Here is a 23,108-nt window from a genome sequence, read left to right on the forward strand (position 1 = left end):
CACACCCTATGTGTTCATGAAAGAAAATTGTAAAAGAAAATTTGCAGCATTGATGAATGCACATCCTCGGGGATTAACTTAACTTTACACCTGATTGATTACAACATTACAAAATTATACAAATTTGATTTGACTTATCAAAAACTAGAGATATTTTTACAATTTTGTACAGGAAAATGTTACACTAGCAAGCAAAACAAGCTTTCAGAACCACTCCACTATGCATCTCGGGTACAAGTCTGTATCTGCAGCAATATGGGTGGCAGCTAGCAGTTCTTTCTGAACCTTCCGCCTCTCAAAGAACACCAAGCATGAAATGGACGTGCATTTCACACCACTTTCAAGAAGCCTATCACCGCCTCCACAATGGTGACATATCTACAAGAGTTTTAAAAATATAACCATCAACAGTGCAAAAAAGAAAAAGCATCACACAAAGAATCAAATTTGAGGGATTTACTAAAAGTAAAAAGGTGGTTCGTTGATATAGAACAAACAAGTGGAAAATCGACAGAGCCAAATGCAAACGAAAACTAGAAGCTAAGCCAAGTAATAGACAGCCTGTCATACTACAGCAAATTCCCCCCCACGAGTGAAATAAGAGAAAGAAAGAAGAGTTAAACCTACACAATCTCTAGAATATCCTTAACACAATAAACAATAGATGAAAAACATGCAAATATACTTACAGCAACAAGATGTTGCATCTCTTTCTCTAACTTCGAAGTCTTACTTATTACTGCTGTTGCAGCAGCTACTTCATTTTCAGAACATTGACTGCATAAACGGGCTGATGCCTGGACCAACCTACCACATAATACACAATGTTTTGAAAGATAGTAATAATCAATTCTGGTTCGATGGGAATTTGAAGTTAATTTATGCTTTGCCGAAGCTTCCCTTGTGGGACGAGGCATCTCTAAAAGCCAATGGTTGAGGTCAGCATCAACAAGTCCAAATACCCGCTGTAAAGCTGGTATTATTTGTTTATTAATATAATATAAATCATTTATTCTAAACGGGGAATTAATTGCCAAAACTTCCAATGGATCCACAACCATATCAACCAATCGGGCTCCAGGCTCTCCATGGATTACAACATAGGGTATTCTCTCACCATAACGTGGTTCTGCCCTAGGGTCAACCGTCATTGCCTTAGTGGCCACAATTGCAGCAGGAGGAAGTGATGACATTCTTGCACTGTAGGTACCCAAGCGAACCTCCTTTGCAAAAATAAAATCTTTAAGGCAGAATTTCTCCGAAAGAATCCTCTTCCACTGACGTTGCAAATAAGTCTTCACCTGCAGGCAGCAAATAAATAGTATCAAGCCTTGATGAATATTATACATTTATTATGTACTAGTTTATAGGCAACAAAATATCTGATCTAGAGGAAACTATATATCCTCTAATTATTTGTATTTAATGCACTAAGCATATACACTAATCACTGCCGTCCTAACATGGGTTTTCTGCCTATCATGTCTCTGTTTTTCCTTTCACTTCTTTAACAAGCATGAATTCAGATGAAGTATCCAGCACAAATAATTGGAATTCTACTGTTTCTTTACATCATTTCTTCTAACAAAGACATTGCTTGTACAAAGGGTCTACAATATTGACTTTCCACCAAGACAGTTTCCATTACAATATTTTCACAAAAAAATAAAATCAGATAAAGTGAATACAACATCCAAGAAACTAATTATGCAGAAAACAGTGTGGACAAATACACGACACGTATTGAACCAGATTCACACTATGTAGCAGCAAAAAATTTGCACAAAGTAACACGCTTAATATCTAGGGTCCAGCATAAAAGACAACAAAGAAATAGAGGGAGATGTAACCCATAAAATTTAAGTAGGATGAATGAGATGGGTGAGTGCCTCAACTTGTGAAAAAAAGAGATATTAGTATGTAATCGGGTCCCACGAGAGGCGTGGGCCAGTACCTCGCAAAGCATGTGCGCCAAGGAGTCAAGAGTGGTCAGACATCAATCATCAGGGTGTACCGTCACTAGACAGTGTGGAGAAGTCGGACATCAGAAACCCAAACAGTAAAGATGGGCCACGAGAGGTGGATCCCAGATCACACACCAGTCATCTGTAAGGGAGAAGCCTAGATCACGAGAACCCGTGCGTGTAGAGTGGATGACGCGTTCAAGCGTAACACAAAGTGTAAAGCCACTGGAAAGATATGACTTGTGAGGGTCGTGTTCCAAGGGTGAGCTACATGCATGGCACGTGAACAGCTAGGGCACTCCCAGAGGCGGGTGACCCCAGATATCAGGTGCACGAGAAGGCACCCATGTGATCACTCGCCAGAGGTCGCACTCCAGTTAGGGACCCCACACGCTAGGTTATCCTAAGAGTACGGTAACAACAGTGTTGGGCCCGCCCCATCAGAAAAAGCCCATTTCAGGTAGAGAGGAAACCCTAGTTTCAGTCTATAAATCGCAAGGTTACAAACTTGACAAGAGAGAAGTCTCTTGCGCCGCTAAACATACACAGTAGCAAGATTATACAGTTTCTGTGTTTCCTAGCCTTAATACTGACTTGAGCGTCGGAGTGCAAACGGCCGCTAGGGCGCCCTTTGTCTTTGTGTTTTCAGGTGTTCATCACAGAAAAGGCACACGAAGGTGTTTTGAGTCAACCGGCAGGAAAAATATCCATATTAGTTTTAATCCATTTAAATGGATTTATTTCAAATCCAAATCCATATTTTTGGATTTTATATCCAATCCATTTAATTGGATATGGATTAGATATAGATTGGATACATTTTTGGATTATCCAAATTGCATTTGGGATAGATTGTGACTTGGTCTGATCCAAGTTAAGCCAAGACAATCCAGTCGATGTCGAGTCGAGCGGGCCCAGGCCGATGTCTAACCGAACAATCTCGGGCCCATATCGAGCCGAGCGCGCCCGAGCCGTTGTTAAGCCGAGCATTCCCGAGTCGATGTCGAGCCGAGCATTCCGAAGTCGATGTCGAACCAAGTTGGCCCGAGTCGATATCGAGTAGAGCAACCCAGGCTGATATCGTGTCGCCGAGCCTGCGCCGATTTCGAGCCGAACTACCCAGGCCAATGTCGAGCTGAGCAGACCCAGGCCGATGTCGAGTGGAGCAGGCCCAGGCCAATGTCGAGTCTCCCGGGCCAGGCCGATGTCGAGTCGAACGAGCCCAGGCCAATGTCAAGCTGAGCAAGCCCAGGCTAATGTCTACCTGAACGGGCCCGGGCCGATGTCAAGTTTATTGGGCCTGGGCAAATGTCGAGTCTCTCGGGCTCGGGCCGATAGCAAGCCGAACGGGCCCGAACCAATGTCGAGTCTCTTGAGCCCGAGCCGATGTCGAGTCTCTCGGGCCCAGGCCAATGTCGACTTGATTGGCCCCGGGCCCGGGTCGATGTCGAGAGGAGCTGGCCTTGGTCTATGTCGAGTCGATTGGGCCTTGGCCAATGTCGAGCCGATAACGAGTCACCGGGCCTGAACCGATGTCGAGTCGTCCAGGCTCGAGCCGATCTCGAGTGGAGCAGGCCCGGATCGATGTCGATGTCGAGTCGATTGGGCCCCCGCTAATGTCGAGCCGAGCGGGCCCGGGCCGATGTCGAGTCGTCTGGGTTCGGGCCCATGTTGAATCGTTTGGGCCGAGCCAATGTCGAGTCTCCCGAGCCTGGGCCGATGTCGAGTTGAACGGGCCCGAACCGATGTCAAGTGGAGCGGGCCTGGGTCTATGTTGAGTCGATTGGGCCCTGTCCAATGTCGAGCCAAGCGGGCCCAGGCCGATGTCGAGTTGTCTGGGCCCAGGCCATTGTCGAGTCGTCTGGACTCGAACCGATGTCGAGACAACCGGGCCCGGACCGATGTCGAGTCGTCCAGGTTCTGGCCGATGTCAAGTTGTTCGAGCTCGAGTTGATGTAGAGTGGAGCGGGCCCAGATCGATGTTGAGTGGAGCGAGCCCAGATCGATGTCGAGTTGAGCGGGCCCGGGCCGATGTTGAGTTGAACGAGCTCAAGCTGATGTCGAATCATCCAGGCTCGGGCCATTGTCGAGTCATCCGGGCGCAGGCCAATGTTGAGTCGTCCGGGCGCGGGCTGATGTTGAGTTGTCCGGGCCCGTCCGATGTTGAGTCATCCGGGCTTGGGCTGATGTCGAGTCGTCCGGACCCGGGTCGATGTCGAACTGTGTTGGTCCGCGTTCAGGTTGAGTCAACTTAGGCCCAGTTCGAGCCAAGTTAGTCTGTGTCCGTATCAAAACGGATTTAATATAATTGACAAAGTGGATTTAATCTAATTAACAAAATGGATTGAATCTAGATTTAATCCACGGTAAATGGATTTAAAAAAAATCCATTTAAATTTGATCTAGTTAAAATGGATATGGATTTTAAATCCAATCCATTTATTTGGATTTGGATTGGATCTAGATTGGATTTTGAAAAATCCGATCCATGACCACCCCTAGTAATTACAATAATCAGGGTAGCTATAGTCTTTGCATTTTATGACCTGTTATGGCTTCGCTGTGTAATTGATACAGGAATTCATGACACGTTTCTCATCTTCTCTCTCTATAACAATTTTTAAACAACTATTACTTTCAATGTGATGCATAAAAGACATAATCTACTAGTATTTATACCTCCAATAAATCTTGTTGCTCAAAAAAGAGCCTCAAAGACTGCTCCATTATCTTTGCAACTGCACCACATGTGTCCCTGCGAACTGTCTCAATACCTTTAGCATCAAAAACTGGTTCAGTTTGATGAGGACTTTCATAACTGTAGCCAACATATCGTTTCTTAGTAAGAAGGAAACATGGGTGATAAACTTTCTCCATCTTTAGGGAGACAGGGTTAGGATTCATAGCAGAGATGGCAGAGGCAATCTCACTTCCAATTTGGAAGGACTCTTTCATAGTGCGTCCTTTAAGGAGAACAAACATACTGCAGAAAATACAATCACTTTATTAGTTTTTTTTAATACACTAAAAAAAAATCATGAAGCAAGGAAATGATACTACAGTAAAAATTAACCACCGGCTATCTTTCAATTGTTACAGAACCCAGCCAACTGTACCTAAATGCTGTTGGAAAATATTTAATTACCTAAGGAAAAAAATGAGTTCAAAGAAATGACTTAACAATTATGAAATTATTGGCAAAAAAACATGTTGACAATAAAAGCTTGTTATACAAAGGGGATTCTATGTAATTTTCATGTAGGATATCTTCATCGTATCGTAACCTTTACTTGTTTGCTACTTTTATTTTAAGGGGATTGTCCAAGAATAGAGTGAGCTTTTAGCAGTAATAATACAACTTCAGATCTGAAGGTTTCTAAACCCAACTTCTCTTCCAAACCAATCTCTCTAATTCAATCCCTAAAATTGAAAATGAAGATCAGTGAACTCCCAACATAAGAGACCTCGGTATGCTTTTGGCAAATCACAGGAGACATTATAGTTTAATCTAATTACACCTGGTACGTAGTTACCTATCAGTATCCCCATAGATAACTCTAGCATTCCACTTTTCATGTAGATTTACAAATGATATAGCATTTTCCAGTGTACTACGACCACACTGGACAATACTGTCTGCAAGTTCTGCACAGGGCATGCGACCACTAAATCCAGCAGCAGTGTAGCCATATGTTACATTCGCTATGAGCTTCAAAGCAAGCTGTCTCGCATTAAATATCTGAAAAGATAATTATATTACTGGGTAAATTCTATTTAACCGATTAAATTACGTAAATAAAAGAATCATTCCCTACATAATACACATCAGATATAAGAAAGTTCATAAACTAATAACTTAAAAATATTTAGCATACATTTGGTTGGAATATTTTATAAAATTTCTCAATTTCTTGTTTTCAATTTTTTTTTTGGAGGATTTCAGAATATCCTCCGAACTACAAGAGTCATAATTTAGTGTTTTCTTTTGTACAGTATGAGCAATAAATATTAAACTAAGAAAATAAAGTAAAAAAAGAGGTATAGGATTAATCCCTTGTGTATGAGTTATGTATTTATAGATGAAAAAAACATACAAAAAGTATGGGCTAAGTCCATCTAACACTTTCCCTCAAACTGGTGCATATAAATTGTATGTATCAAGTTTGTTACAAATATAATCAATTCTAGGTCCCGTAAAAGATTTAGTGAAAATATCTGTTAATTGATCATTCGAATTAACAAACTCAATCTGGATGTCTCCATATACAATCTTCCAATCTCAATATGTTTGGTGATCCTTTCATTAAAGAAAGGATTTGAGCTAATGTGAAGAGCAGTCTGATTGTCGTTTGAGTGACCTCTCCAAAATTCTTTAAGTAATTGTTTAAGCCAAATAAACTAACATGTAACTGAAGCCATAACTCTATATCATGCTTCTGTACTAGATCTGTTTCTTGCTCTTCCAGGAGATCAAGTTATCGCCAATGGAGATACAATATTCGGAAGTGGATTTTCTATCAGAAAGAGATCCTATCTTATCAACATCTGAATAACAAACAACTTTAGTATGATTATTGTATATAGCAAACCTTTTCCAAGAGAACCTTTAATGTACTTCAATATACGAATGACTGCATTCCAATGATCTACACATGGAGAATTAAGAAATTGATTCACCACACTAGTTCAATTTGATCTACACATGTTAGGACGAGTAACATTAACATAGTTCAATTTTCCAATTAATCTTCTACAACTCTCAGGATCTAAAGAGAGGCTCCCCTTGATTAGGTAGGAGTTTGGCATTGAGATCCATGGGTGTGTCAACAGATCTTGAATTCATTAATCCAGTTTCCTCCAAAATAGTCAATGCATACTTCCTTTGAGAGATAATAATACCATTGTTAGATTGTGGTAACTCAATCCACAAGAAATATCCGAGTTTGCCAAGATCTTTGGTTTGAAACGGGTAACAAAAGTGTTGCTTCACCTGTGAGATATCGTAATCATTGCCTATAAAAACAATATCATCAACATATACTATTAAATAGATACAACACTCGAGTGACGATAAAAAATTTAATGATCTGTCACACTGGGAGTCATACCAAATTGTTGAACAACATTGCTAAATTTTCAAATCTAAACCCTAGGAGATTGCTTGAGGCCATATAAAGATTTGCAAAGATGGCAAACCAATCCAGAAGACTCTGCCTAAGCAACAAAACCTGAAGGTTGCTCCATATAAATTTCTTGCAAATCCCTATTAAGAAAAGTATTTTTGATATTCGGTTGATAAAGAAGTCATCGTTGAAGAGCAGTCATGGCTATGAACAAGCAAATAGAAGCCATCTTTTGCACTAAAGAAAAAGTACCACCTTAGTCCAAATCAAAACTTTGGCCACAAGACGAACTTTGATAGCAAAAATCCAACAACAGATTTCCAAAAAGGTAAAGGAATGAGTTCTCAAGGTCCACCATTCAAAAGAACACTTATTTCATCAAGCATGATCTGGCGCCAACCAGGATGGGCTAAGACACCATCTTCAGATTTTCACACAAAAGACATGTATAAAAGGGTTGAGATAATCTATGGTAACTTAAAGGAGTATAATGAGGAGAGGGGTTACAGGTAAAGCGTATACCTTTACAGATGACAATGGGAAAAATAGGTTCAATTGTTGAAGCCGGAAGGGATGGAAAAGTTGGCACTAGAAGGACAATGGGAAGTCAGTCGACAATTGTACACCTAAAAGGTTGGTGGAGGTGGGAGATCTTTAGATGCATTAGACACAACAGGAGGATCACGAACAACTGGGATATTGACTTTGATTAGATGGAAACACAAGAGGAGAAGGAAAGACTCGGTAATGGTGATATTTGCTGAAATGAAATAGCGGTTGAAAGAGAGAGAGAAATATTTATATTCTTTTTCTGATCTAGTGAATCCTAAAATGATACATTTTTGTAACCTAACAAATAATTTATCAAAACCATGACTAAAATTATGAACAAAACATGTGAATCCAAAACCTTTAAGAGGAAAAGGATGGAAAGGTTCATGAGAAAATAAAATAGAATGACGAATTTTGTTATCTAAGACTGAAGATGACATGCGATAAATGAGATAACACACACTAAGAACAACATCACACCAAATAACGTTAAAGAACCTCACCGTGAATTGAAATTGTGCGAGTTATTTCAACAAGATGTTTATTCTTACACTCAGTCATCCCATTTTGTTGAGGTATATAAGCACATGAGTTTGATGAAGAATGAGAAAGATACTCACCGGCATTATATCAATAAAAATAACAAAATATTGAAATCCTAAATTGGACTTAACACGACTTGGTCCCCAAGTGTCATAGTGAACTAAGACAAAAAAAGACGAAACACGTTGTGAGACACTACTAAGAAAAGAGCTACGATTGTGTTTCCTGATTGACACGACTCACAAGACAAACTCGATAACTTGGAAAAAATTGGAACAAGTTGTTGAATCTTGGCAAGACTAAGATGACCTAGTTACGCATAAAGGAAAGATTGTGAATCCATTACCGTGCAATCATGTGCACATGTTCGTAAGTGATAAAGAGCATGAGACTCACATCTGATGCCAATCATTTGTCCCAAACTCTGGTCTTGTAAAAAAATAAAACATTTGGTAAAAGAAATAACACAATCAAGGCAACGAATGAGACGACTAATGAATAATAAGTTAAATGAAGACCTAGGAACATAAATATCATTATCTATTGCACCCGAATCTGGAACCCAAGGACCAAAAGAATTGGAGTGAGTGAGGCCAACAAAAGATGTATTTGTGTGTGCAACAAACATAGTAGAAGTAGAGTTATGAGGATCCTCATACAATTTGAGAAGTTCATTGAAAATAGCAGGCTATCCTAAAGTATCAAATGAAGTAGGGCCGAAAGTATAGGATTGCAAAAGAGCAGTTTGGATAACTACAGCAGATCAAAGAGGACGACATGTAAGACATAACACCTGTCAATTCTATGGCCTAGCTTATGACAATGTTCACATTTGTGATGCCATTTGCCTGACTTGTGATAGATGGACGAATTAGGCATAGTGGCAACAAAATAGACCATAGATGAAAAGGAGAGAAAAACCCTAAAAATTCAAACAACTACGATCAAGATGATAAGGGTAGATCCAACAAGGACGACTAGGCGATCCCAACATTGGTAATCACCATCAAAAAAGGGTTTGTTCAGACACCCACCATGCATGGCGAAAAGTGGTGGGCGTGATGCGACATGGAGAGGCATGTTGAAGTTCTGATTGTCACGATCTTTGCGTTGTGGTAGTCACCTGGCCGAGACTATCTGAACAAAGGTGTCGTCGGTCCAAACGGCGATTGTGGTAGAACAACGGCGGTGGCGGAAAAAAGATCACCGGTGAACTGTAGGTTCACCAAGAAGTCAAGGATTTTAGTCTAACTCTAGATACCATGTGAAAATAAAGTAAAAATAAAGAGTTATAGGATTAATCCCTTATGTATAATGAACACATAAGGTTATGTATGTATAGATAAGAAACATACAAAAAGTATGGACTAAGCATGTAACATCTAACAAAAACGAAAGAGCATAGATTCTAGAGTTTTGTACTCATAAAAGCACTGGGCACAATGAAAAGGTATTCAATTCCAATTCAAATCCATACCCGTTGAAGAACTTTCTCTGTAGGAGCCAATTTTTTTATTGCTTGTTTTACCATAACTCTAGTAGTTAAGATTTCTTCCAATAAGCGGGGCAGTATACCTCTTCGAACCTGTATGACACAGTACAGTACAGTTTAAAGTTACTTAATCCTTTCCACAAGAGTTACTTACAATAATACATGAAACATTTTCTGTGGCTAAAAGATACAAACAAAATATACAAATACTGATTGGGTTATAGGAAAATGTTGACGTAACGTAACAGTTTGTTGTACAGAGAAATGAAAACAACTAGTACTAATTTTGATGAAACAAAATTCTGTGTGTATGGTCTTTGGGATATGGACAATGACCAATTAAACAAAAACTATCCACATAATTTTCATTAATTATAAATTCAGCAAATTTAAGTCATTCATTCAGCTCCATTAATATTAGGAGCAAGAATGCTTCATCTGTGTCTGCACAATGAATTAGAAGATGGAAAACAGTGGGTCAAGATTCAAGGAAACTATACAGAAAAATAAAAGATAGAGTGAATACACTGATCAGCTAATGAAAAACCAGCCCCACAATTTACAGTTCTGTCAAATCTATGGCATTCATTCAGTTCCATTAATATTAAGTCCAGGACTTCAAAATATCAAAAGAGTTAGAGAATCGGAAAAGGAAAAAATATTGACTGAATCACCTTGCGAGGTACAAACATAACACCATTTGGAGTGAGCAAGATTTGATCCTTTAACTCCTGCAGGACATGTTGCTCTGGTGAGAATGGACTAACCCCAAGTGTATTGGCCTTTGATCCCACAACTTTACCCAGACAAGTGCAGAAGCAAAGATTGTATGCAATTATCATGGATGGATATAAAGACTGGAAGTCAAGCACAACAACAGGATCTGAATAAAATCCAGATTCTGGTTCCATTACTAGAGGAAGGCACTCCATAGCAGGTTGAGAAGCAACCTAGATGAGAAAAAAAAACGTGTTATTAACCCCTTGGGTACAGGTGATAAAAGCAAACATTAAAAAGACCATAAAGGAAGCATCGGAATAACAAAAAATACAAGGGACAACTTGATAAGTTGAACAGCAATGCATCTCGAAACTGTTTCAATGGTGAATAAGTGAAACAAATGTTGATAGAGATAAAAACTTATTAAACAAGATGATTGGATTAGTAACCTCGTGATGCACTGAATACAAAACCCACCCAAGAACATTTTATTGTTACTTTTTTCCTTTATCAAATCCAATCTCCTTTCTCGTAACTAAAATAACACAAGAAATTAGAAAAATGAGGAGAGAAAATGACACGTTTCAACATGGTTGTCCTATTGCATTCAATATTAGTAGTAGACATGCAGGGTATGCTCTGAACTATAAATTTGAAGAACCTCCCTCCTCCCCCTCTTTAAATAATGAGTATTTTTCTTTTGGGTATGGGTGGGGAAGGAAAAGCTTGGAAGAGTATTGATGGGAGAGTTGGCTGTGGCAGCAGAGGAAAGGTTGGTGAAATGTTTGAACATCTTATTAAAACTTGTATTTTATTTTAGTTTTGATATCTACTTCCTTGTGTCAAGGAAAACCAGTTTATCAAATAAGGGTTTCTTAGTTATAAGAACATCATCTAAAAGAAATAAAATAATAAAAAATGGTATGAAATATTAAATAACTGAATACTGCAAAAGCATATATTACAAATGACAAATGAAATCATGTCAGGAGGATGGTGGACAATTGAAAATGTTACAGAGTTTAACTCAACACTGTCAAGCAAGATAAGGAAAAGACCTCCGGACTAATGTCACCATATACAATTACAAACATTCAACATCATATTCAGTTATCTACAAATGAAAAGGAAATAATAAGGGAACTTTGTGAGAACCTGTTGATTTCCAGGTGAGATAGCAAGATAGTTTTGTGTATGGGCCAACCTCAGAAACATGGATTCAACACGGTATTGTGATCCTCGAGAGAGAACAGAGAAAAACTCTATGCCAAAGACACGAGCAAGTTCTGATGTTCGATTCACCTGCAGAAGAAAAACAAACAAGAATCTACAAATTAAAGAAAATGTAACTGTTACTTAAAGCAGTATAAATCTAATTAAGGAATCCAAGTAGACATGGGCTTGCATAAACAATGTGGATCAATGACCTTGTTAGAACTATTGCAAATAGGGAAATATCAAGAGATTTTGTATGTACATTTATGATAATGGTAGTAATGGTTATTCTCTGTATTTGACTCTATAAGTAAAAGCATGTTTGAGAAACAAATTCACCATATGTTTCATTCTTTTCTCTCTCTTTGAACACATCTATTACTCTATCATTCATTAGATTTAAAGAGAGATTAAAATAACTTGAACACGTTTTTGAAATTTAAATGCACCCAAGTTAGACTAGATTCTGGTAAAATTGTAGCCATAACAAGCACTTAAACAGTAAATCCTTATTTTGGCAATAAGCCTATAATGCTACCTTACCATATCAAGTTGGTTTAATATCTCTAGGTTCAGCTTTGCTCTCTCTATAACATATTTGATACACCGATATCTGGCTCGTCCAGGACCACTTGAAAACCATTTTGTCAGCACTTTATGGTGAAATGAAGGAACTTTCCGCCTCAAAACAGATTCAGCAACAGATTCAACAGAATATAAGTTCAATTTAACTTCTCCACGGATCAATCGCCATACATTAAGGACAATTCTGCCTCCTACATGAACTCCACTAGCATGTGTCCGTCCCCATTCATCCTCAATTACTGAATTTTCTGGCACACAACAATCTAAACTAGGCGTGTCATTAATGTCCAGCTCCAAGATTTCTTTTTCAGAAGTTTTCATATCTTCAGAAGAATTCAAAGACTCAGAAGGAGTGCGAGACAGATTATTAAGTAATCCCAAACCAAGATGTGATGCTCTTTCTGCTAGAAAACCAAGAGAACTCCCTTGAATATCCCAACCCATCAAAATATCTGGGTCAGATGAAGACACAATCTTTATAAATTCTTTTAACAATAGCTTCTCATCAGTGAAAACCAATACTTTCGAGCCAGATAGACCATCGACATTTCTGCAAACAAATGAAGAATAAGAACAGCAATTTTTTAGATGTGATCATCCTGTAAGAGATATAGTATATACGAATATACAAAAATTTTGTAACAATAGAAGACCAATCAAGAAAGAAAATGGGTACACAAAGAGACATCACCATACCTCCGACAAGGTACAAATTTACTGTGTAGAAGAACTAGAACATCAATAATAGAAGCACTATCGTTCTGAAAACCAAGGGCTATAATGTTGATGCCATCAAATTGAGGATCAGGTAAAAGGTCTCCTCTAGATTCTGCAAGAATCTACCAATTACAGTCATGTTAGACTTAGATCTATATGAGAAACAATCCTATAAAGATTTTCATTTTTAGAAAAACCAGCAAAAGCTTATTTAAAGTCTAAAAACATAGTCCAAGGATGATAAAACTTAAAAGTCTAAAAAAAAAAACACATTACCTTTTAGCAACAAGCACCAAAAGACTAATATATTCCATAATCCTTATAAAAATATTTTGATCCCCCCTTAAAGTATTAGTATAAGCAGGTAACAATGACTAGTATCCTTCGTTTTTAATTCAATATAATAAAAAATTAATGGCTAGTCTTTTGACTCTAACATAGCAAGTTGATTTAATAAACACCATAAAGTATCTAATAATAGTAATAAAAGAACTCAACATGATGGCTGAGTTATTAACATCATACTTGACTGTAACCCATATCAAGGATCTGGTTCATAGGAAATGACAGGAAAAAGTTGTTTTCAACACCAAATACCTAAAATGAGATCTTAAAATCAGAATCCAACATGAAAATTTGATTGATGTGAAGGAACTTTAGAAGCTACGGACGTCTTAGCTTGAAAAGAAAAAGAGAGTACAATCTCCAATACCTCTATACTAAGTAATGTCAGTTGCTGTCCACAGCCAACACTTGCAGGGTCTCGAAATCCAGTTTGACTTAGAGGGGTAAAGATTGATTTTCCATCCGGGGCTGATGTCTGAGGAGTATCTTGTGAGTCATCTAGGTGTGTTTTCACTCTTTCTGTTTGTCCTTCTCCATTGCACGGAGCCCTCTTTTCTGTATCAGCATCTTCATGCAGCTTAGGCCTAAGAGGAGGTTCAGTCTCAGAAGCACATTTATCCTTGTTCTCTGCATCAGGTTCTTGATGTACATGATAAGGAATATGCCCTGAAGAGAGAAGAAGATTACTATAACCATATGTAGGTTACCTGTCATAATTGTTATAGATGTACAAAAATGTTTTTATTTGTTTAAGTTCTGTATATTTAGCTGTATGCATTATTATTATTTTTTTCATAAGCTGTAAAAGCTTGTGAAGCAAGCTCTCTTTAATTACTAAAATTAAAAACAGTGTCTGTCCGACTAAGACATGAACTCCATTCTTGACCTTTATACTATCTCTTGTTAACAATGATAACTGGCTAAAAGAAAACCAACATTTTGCCAGTGACCAACCTATAAAATGAATTGAGAAAAACATTTTACCCTTTGGATATGAAGCCAACGTTTTTCTTTAGTGAATTTCCTAGAGCAAGTAATATGGGTAAAACAAATCACTGATCAAGTATGAAATACACATATGGTTTAGTAGATACCTCTCTCATTACAAAGTAGCCATCTATGCACAGTATCCACAGAAGGAGGCAACATTTTAGGTGTTAATAGGTACAGGTGAGAGCCATCATTTTGATAGTGAGTGGTGGCAACCTTTGTCCCATTAGATGTAAAGGTTTTATTTGTAACATACTCATTGCAAGTTTCCATCCCTTTCTTAGAAATCCTTGCAGAAATCGGAAGAAATACATCCAGATCATCATCCCCTTCAACTAATAAACACAAGCCGATGTGATGTTTCATCAAACACACAATAAGATCAGACCACAAAACTTAGAAGCATAACAAACTATAATCAATAACCATCACCAAGTCTCCTCCACCACATGGGTATCGGCTACATAACATACAAAGATTGAGTGTAGAAATTTCATAAAATGCTTTGTCGTGTGTTTGGATGCAGAACTATGGAGAACTTTTATAGGGTCATTCGTTTTTGTAGAGAATTTGAAACGCTTTATGACAAAATATGTTACTCGAAGAGGGAATTTTAAAAGAAATTACAACATTAGGAATTTATAAAATTAATTGATTATTTAGAATTAGAGAATTTCAACTTCCCCCGAAAAAGTAAAAATTTGAAATGCTTCATATTTTTTCTTCAACTCAGCCCAAGTTGGTGTTGCTAGGTTAAAATCAATGGGAGTTTTTTGTTATTGTCACTGACAAAGTTATTTTTTTCCAATTTAAGTTAGTCTTATTTTTAATTTGATGTTAGTCAACATGATTTTTTCGATTGATATCAACTAAAATTATTTCTCAACCAGCATCGATCGGAATGTAAATCAAAACTGTTTCTCGACCAACATTAGTCAAAGTTTTCACAACCAGCATTGGAAATGCTATTTTCAAACCGATATCAACCATATCTGCAAAATAGTAAGATTAGTAATAACAATGAAGTAAAAGGGAGGTTTTAATTTGTTGTCCAAAAAATAAAGTAGATGATAAAAAACAATAGACAGAGCAGGTTGACTCCCAAGTTTATTCCCCATGAATCCCTCATTGGTTATTCCAATATTATCATCCTTCAATTCACACAAGATGTCAAACTTAATCAAACAAGCGTCAATCAAATTCAACAAAATCTACGGATGTATTTAGTATCTCACTCGTCTCCATATGTCTACTCGTAAGATGTTTTTCTTCTACCTCTTGAACTAAATGAACAAGAGATTAATTAGAACTAAGCGAACTAACCAAGAATTCTAATTAAAAAAAGAACTGAATTATCAACAAGCGTTCAAAAACAGTTCCTTTGACAGAAACTCGAATTCAAATAGACTAGAGGATTAAAACAAACTGTTACATAAAGTTGAAAAACAAAACTTTACTGAACAGAACCTCAGAATTTAATGGGAAATCATAAGGGAATCAACCCAAAAGGTTTAACTTACAATGAGGAAGACGAAAGCAAAAGAAAAATAAATCTAGGTCTAAGAGCGTTATTTGACTATGAAACTCGATTTTCCCCATTCTAATTGTATAATTTCTCAATTTTCTCAGTGATCACATTATTATAAAAAACATATTTTCAAAATAGATTGTCTACTAAATTTTATTTATTGATGCCAATAAGACTATTTTTTGGCCAATGTCAGTGTTTTCTAATGGAAATCAATAGAGGATATTTTTGTTAGACATTATTGGGATTATTTATTTGCCATTGTAGGTTAAAGCTACTAAGTTGATCTTTGTTAGGGTTTTACTGACAAATGTCAATGGATCTATTTTTCGGTGTGTCGAACAGATTATTTCAGTTGAAGTTTGTAATGATTATTTTTGGTTGAGGCTTGCAGGGATTTCTTTTATCAACGTCACTAGTGTTATTTGGTGATCATTTGTGTATTTGGTGGTAATTGAAATACTTTATCCAGACAAGAAAATTAAAATTCAATAAATTTGAATTGTTCTATCCAAACAAAACATCTTTAAAAAATAAACAATTTGAAAGGAAAACAATTCAAATTTAATGTATTTGAATATTCTGGATATTGGGAAATTCCCTATCCAACTAAAGGTTACTTCCTGGGTGGGTCAATATCAAGTCACCAAGATTCATATATACAAGTTTCCAGTGCAAAAGTAGGATGTCCATTAATAAAATAATTGTTTGCTAGCCTCATGAGTTTCTATCAGATATTAACATTCACAGTACTACTTCCTATTTGTCTTCCAGCAAAAACAATGCCAAACATGCAGGTATCCACCCGTGAAAATTTATTGACAATGTGGCAATTTCAACTAAATCAGCATTCAATCCAAATGATGAAGTGTAAGAAGTCAATGAAAGGATATTTGCTATAAAATTTTCTAAATGGTTGGACTTCTACACAAATAGAGCAAAATAAAAGCACTATCTCGGTGTCCTTTGTAAGAGCTGTACACTGGCCCTTCCAGAAAATGGTAGGTTAAGCACCACAGAAAAATATTGAAAATGGCAGCTGAATATTAATACATAACCTAGATTGAGATAGGCTCAATTGTTTAACAAGGTATGCTATGAGACTACATCACAGATTCACCAAAATTCCTTTGGAGAAACACAGACCCAAAACCAGTTCAATGTATACAGAAAAACTAGAAACAATGGAAACAAAGTAAAAAATGGGGAAAATTGGATCAATGAGGATAAAGCTAAAACCTGGCATTTCATCTGAGCTGTCTTCAACCAAATGTAAATGGGTATTAGAGGTTGTTCTACTTTCAAGATTCTCATCAGCCGGAGGGTTCTTGCTTGTGGGTTCAGAGCCAATAATCTCATGCAGCAAATTTTCACCCACCTTTTGATTATCCACCTTTTCACTAAACAATACTTGCACATCCTTTGCATCACTTTTCTTCACAGAATTCTCACAAAACGTCATCTGATCATGTTGCACAAATGATAAGCTTTGGGGAGAACTTTGATTCACAAAATTATATTTACCAGACACGCTATCAATAATGAACGAGTTTTGCACACTAGTTGAAGCAGAAGAATCAGTTTGTGGACTCCTCTCGGGAGCTCTGACTACATGAACAGCAGCTGTTCTCAACCGTGTGTCTACAAAGGGACTTAGGATATAGGCATCAGAAGCTACATGGTCTGTAAAAGTCAAGCCAACCTTAAGGTTTTCACCCCTGCATGCCACAGATTGATTTATGGAATCAAATGAACATAACTTTTCAGGATTATGGAGGCCTGGTCCATCATGCATTAAAGCAGAACCTCCTTCTGTACAGTTCCTCAACTCTGCATTTGCTTCTATACCTTCCATTTCATGTTGTTCAAAACATCCATCTTTTGGCCTACCAGCTTGTGAACGACTGTCAATTCCAGTTGAAAGGGGCAGTTTCCCATGAAATAAATTAGCATTTTGGTCTTCCATTTCTTCTTCATCAGTTTGCATTGTTTTTAAATCCAGTTGTTTTTGCCAAAAGCATTCATTTGGTTCCTCATGTTTGTCTAAAAGAAGCTTTTTAGTAGTTCCAGGCTCGTCTTCAGCTTGTTCAACTCGGTGAAATCGCTTTCGCCTCATCAAGTCCCGTAAAGAACAACTACCTGATGTGTGTACTTCTTTTGAATCTGAACCATTTTTGTCCTTGTTCCTTGTAATACAAGCACTATTTCTAACCTCATTTATGTTCAGGCGATCTGAGTGAGCATAATCTCCAATATCACTTTCAACTGGATGAGTCACAAGTAAAGTAGCTCGTTCTCCGTTGTTATTAACCTGATCAATTGTGGATAGAGGCAAAGACCCCCATTTTTTGTTCCTTATATCTTTACTACCTGTACTTGTGCCAGTAGTATGCAGAACATGGTACTCAGAGGCACTTTTGAATTCACTGTTTATCTCTGATAGAGAAGGGGATCCAACCAGACCACCGCATTGACCTGAGAACTCATCATCATTAGAACCATCAACTTGGGGTAATTTCATGTTTGATGAAGTTCCAATGCGATAATTGTTATCAAAGGAAAGAGAAGGTTTTTCCTTTGGTAACTCCAACTCAAGCATATCCTCGGTTGAATCTAGAATATCCTGACACTCCTTCTGGGACTCACTCTCATAAGCCATATTAGCTTCCTCCAGCACCTTATCAATTGTTGCAGCAGGCAACAAGGGAGTCAAGATTGTTTCATAAGCAAGTTCATCATCAGAGTTTATATCCTCTGCAGCTTGAGAAGTTGCAAGCCACTTAAGAAGATTTTTCGCTTCCTTATCAGCAGCCTAAAAAGCAGGAAATACAGAAATTCAAGAGAAAATTTTAATAGACCAAATTGTTTAAAAGAAAATCAAAGGTTGAACGGTGCCATGATAAATCTAACATCCTTTTGCTTCATTTAGTCCTTCAGATATTGTTGCAGGACTGTTTTTAAGAAAAATAAATAAATAATGGGTTCTTATTTCATTATTCCAATAACAGGCTCTTCTGAAATTTACAATAGTTCATGAGAAAATATACAAATACAGTTTTAAATATAAATAATATGAAACAATGAATCAATGAGTAAAAAACCTAGGGAAAATATTAACTGCTTAAAATAATTTAAATAATCTTTATCAACTCTTGTAACAATCAGCAATATAAAATAGCAATGAAGGTAGGTTATTACAAGTAAGCAATTACAGAAAGATAGAGGATTTAACATAAAACAATCCATCTTAGTAGATCTTCCATGGGATCCTGACTAGAGCAACTAATCACAGCAAGATCTATTTCAAGAAAGGGATGAGGAAGAGTACTTTTGTCATTTTGTAGGCAGCATATACAAAATACGGAGAAAACACACACAGAGCCTATGAAATAAGAACTTCTTAACAATACCCAACCCCAGAAGAGGATTATTTTGTTGAAGAACAAGATAAGCATCATTATGAAAATATCTTGTTCATTCATAATAGAAGAAAGGTCATAGAAAAAGCTACTGCCTTTATGTCCATTGATCCAATCATTTCAGTTGACTGAATTTCACCCATAGTCAACATTTCAAGATTGGCGTCAGTCCCTTCCTTTTGAAATTTGGCATTTTTGCATAATGTAGCAGGGGGTGATGCTGAGCCTATTATGTCTGTTTCACTGCAACAATTCAAGGGTTCTGATGCTTCACAACATGAGCAAAATATAATAAATTTTCCATCATGTAAAAATAAATCACTTCACACAAACCTCCACTCCTTCCCAGGAGGAGTACAAAATAAAGAGGTTTCAGCTTCACTGCATAATTCAATAAATTTTTTCTCAAAGTCAAGACCAACAGAGAAAAGTTTCATAACATCTTCTGGAAGTGGTTTGCCAGGATCAGAAGGCATGGTAGCCTCATGAATCCCAGTCCGTTTCTGTTGTTCCTGAAACAATTAAGGCAATTAATTTAGATAAAACCCAAACAAATAACATGCAAAATAGAGATACAGAAAGATCAGTGATGATAAGCTACCTCCCATATTGGTACAAGTGACTGAACCATGTTGACATCTGAGCATGTTTGTGAGAGAGATGAATACATTTTAAACTGCTGATTAAGAATCTCTGCCACAACAGATATGTTTTCATGAGGAAAACAACAGTAGCAGAAGACACCATTACATATTTAAGTATATACATGTGCATGCAGGTTTGTGTTTGTGTCAGAATGGCCATGAAACCAGACAAACCATCCACAGAAGAATCTCCTTCAAGCTCACAGATGCTTTGGCGTTTAGGACAGTGAGCCTCATCTTTTGAAGAAGCACTGGATTTGCTTGGGGCTAACCATATCCACTCAGATGGAATCATGGAAGACACCCACAATTTTGACTCTAAACATGCATGAGCAAGTGGATCTGCCTAATCAAAATATTACAGCATCAAATACAAATAAGGGACATATATATCATTGAAAAAGGTAGCAGTTTATTAGTTAAACAATACAGGGAATTTAGAGGGACTTTGAAAATGAAAAATGTGAAAGTCAACACACCTTTCTATGCTGGCCATCAATATTTAATTTCTTGCAAGTGTCGGGTAAGGGGCGGCGGAACTTCATCTTTGATAAGTGCAATTGACCCATGCCATACAGGTTGTAATCAACCTAACACAACAAAACAAAGTGTCTATATTTACAAACCACAAAACTAGGAAAAAAATGTGTTAAACAATTTTGCATTTGGACTAAAGGCAATCATGTACACAACACTCATGGAGATATACATTCAGTTTATCTGTTCACATAAGTAGCCCACAGAAATGTCAATAAACCAATTGAACATACTTCAAAAATGAGAGGAAATAAATAAATATATCATTAATAACAATCATGCTAATTACATTCTCAACTCCTCTATTTGTAACAATCACATTCTCTGATGGAATGAATGTGAAGATTCTAAGGATATTTTTTCCTAATTACTATGGATGTTAGAATACTTTTATCCTAATAACCCCCTACGTACAACAAATTGCAAATGTCACTTCACACAAACCATTAACCAACTAGTTATCAAAATGTAAAAAGTGAAATGAGTAAATTATAAAAGAATAAATGCAGCACAAATAACATAAGTTCCAAGCACATGACAGCAGCTGGATGTTCCAAACCAAACCAAGTAAATCCAAACCATATAAATAATAAGAAATGGAAAACATAAAATTATACTCATTAATTTTTGCAGATGAATGCTGCCAGATACATAAAAAATTTCAGGTTTGTACGATGTTATGCAAAGACTGTGGATAATTTAATCAGAAAACCATCATATCATTTTTAGTTTCACTTAAACTTTCAGATGCAATAAATCATACGAATCTACATACCAGAAACTGAAGAATGAATGGAATATGTGATTCATATGGCTGTAAACTTTTATCAAGAACAGCACCAGCCTGAAAAAGAAAATGTCAGGATGAAAGCTTATTCATTGTAATAGCAAATTCAGTTGTACTAAATTCAATAAATACTTCCCACTTGTGAACAAAAAATTGCTCATTTTGAAACAAGCATCAAACTTATAAGAAATGTCCAGAAATTGTACCAAGAGAAGACTAGCTGCACGGGAAACATCTTGAGGATAATATCTTAGGCACCAGTCAAGGCTAACTTTTTTTGGAGTACGAAGGTTTTCATGATTTAAGCATGCCATTATCTTAGTTTGTAGATACAAGTGTTATATATGCATGACGTGCAACTATGCATGTGGAAACATATCACAAATAAAAAATATGTACAAAATATCAGGATAGTGGATACAAGTATATCTTTACAAATAACTCCTCATGTGAATGATAGCCATAAAATTTCCTTGCTTGTACAATGCTGCATCCATGTACATGTTGTCTTGTCGAACCAGCACTGCCTTTAAGCTGTAAAAGTTGCAACCAAATGTGACGCCACATCTTTATTCTTTAATATAAGAAACTGTATATATTAAGCATAAGCACACACAAAATTGAAATAGAGGCTACTAAACACTTTCTAACTCATGCAAGGATACCTTTAAGGCTTTCTCAAGAGACGCAGCTACCTTATAGGTGAATGCATCACCTGTGCAACGACCACAAAATTTAATCCGCATATCAAGTAAATCAAAATGTGAGATTTATTTGAAGCATGAATACGGAAGAAAGTTAGATAAATCAAAAGCATCATCCAGATGATTAAAACTAGCCTACAAAGTAAAAAGAGAGAAAAGAAAACTAAATAAAATTTGCATCCAGCACGTAAAAACAGTTAAAACTTAAAAAATAAGTAACTTATTAACTAAAATCGTTAAAAGAATGAAAGCAAAGAAATTCAAATATAAATATGAATATACAAACGCACGCTTGATATAGAGAAAAAAAGATACCGGTCAATGTGACCTGTTATTACCTTGGTCCAGTTGAAATGGTATATCCGAACACGGCACATACAAATAGGGTAAAGCCTGCGATGAATAATTAGAATAAACAATTTTAGTGTAAGAACAGTACCATGTGAAAGATTTCGCTTATTACAAAATAGTAAAACTGTGTGTATTGCATTTATGGTAAAAAAAAAACGCTAGGACTTGAAATTAAACTTAATGAGGAAAAAAGGGAAGTAAATATGAAGCAATGAGTAATGCATAGTTTCTAACCGAATATGGTTTAAACGACAAAGAAATTTCACGTGTGATCTTACTCGATGCATGTGCAAGCAAGTTTTCTGGCCAGCAGGAGTAGAACCATACACTCTTATCACAGGCACCTCGTTCACCTTTCCACCTAAGTAAAACAAAACGAAACAATGAAACGCAAACTAGTGCACAGTGAGATGATGAAACTTTGAAACGCGGAATGAACCCTAAATTGTTGTCGATCGTTCTTGGACAGAATTCGATTGTTCTTGGAAAGTGAAAAAAACTTAGGGCTGGATTCGTACCGTGGAAGCTACTATAACAGATATCGGCGTCGGGGATTGGCGGCGCCATGTAATAGTCGATGGAGACAATCCGAACGGTGAAGATCTCAGTACTGGACTGTGAATCTGACATGGTTTAAACTCACTTGTGTTTCTTCTGTGGAAGAAGAATGAAGAGAGAATGAAGACGGGGAAGCTTTCGTCTATTAAATTTGGCGCTAGGTGGTTAGGAGAAGTCTTTAAATTAAAAGCTTCTCCCTCACGCTTTTTTTTTTTTTCCCTCTCTTTTCAACGCTACCTTCTAAGGGCCGAAATTGGGCTTTTGCTTTCTGTACTCTCATAATTACTAATTGTTAAATTCTCGTTTTTAAAATTTTGATTTATTTTAATTCTAA

The 23,108-nt window shown here is 36.8% G+C and overlaps 1 protein-coding gene across 3 annotated transcripts; it reads right to left on the minus strand.

The window, feature by feature from the left end:
- Positions 1–73: 73 nt before the first annotated feature.
- LOC137831692 (DNA polymerase zeta catalytic subunit) lies at positions 74–22,940 on the minus strand. Of its 3 annotated transcripts, XM_068639471.1 has the most exons (24): positions 22,735–22,940; positions 22,495–22,577; positions 22,204–22,258; positions 21,827–21,876; positions 21,583–21,695; positions 21,368–21,410; positions 21,150–21,218; positions 20,317–20,427; positions 20,012–20,183; positions 19,795–19,886; positions 19,527–19,705; positions 19,289–19,436; positions 17,014–18,586; positions 14,351–14,581; positions 13,624–13,922; positions 12,891–13,033; positions 12,153–12,744; positions 11,550–11,696; positions 10,349–10,624; positions 9,660–9,767; positions 5,498–5,703; positions 4,644–4,947; positions 690–1,301; positions 74–378 (listed from the first exon to the last, which is right to left on the minus strand). In XM_068639471.1, the coding sequence occupies exons 1-24, from the start codon at positions 22,844–22,846 to the stop codon at positions 205–207; spliced, it is 5,892 nt and encodes a 1,963-aa protein (XP_068495572.1). In that variant the 5' UTR covers positions 22,847–22,940; the 3' UTR covers positions 74–204. The 3 variants fall into 3 exon arrangements, with proteins under 3 accessions (XP_068495572.1, XP_068495573.1, XP_068495574.1); XM_068639472.1 differs by lacking the exon at positions 21,827–21,876 and having other exon boundaries at positions 22,735–22,921; XM_068639473.1 differs by lacking the exons at positions 21,150–21,218; positions 21,368–21,410; positions 21,583–21,695; ... (2 more) ...; positions 22,495–22,577; positions 22,735–22,940 and having other exon boundaries at positions 20,012–20,179.
- Between the last annotated feature and the right edge of the window lie 168 nt (positions 22,941–23,108).

The sequence above is a fragment of the Phaseolus vulgaris genome, chromosome 6 (assembly GCF_000499845.2).
Source record: "Phaseolus vulgaris cultivar G19833 chromosome 6, P. vulgaris v2.0, whole genome shotgun sequence".
NCBI lineage: Eukaryota > Viridiplantae > Streptophyta > Magnoliopsida > Fabales > Fabaceae > Phaseolus > Phaseolus vulgaris.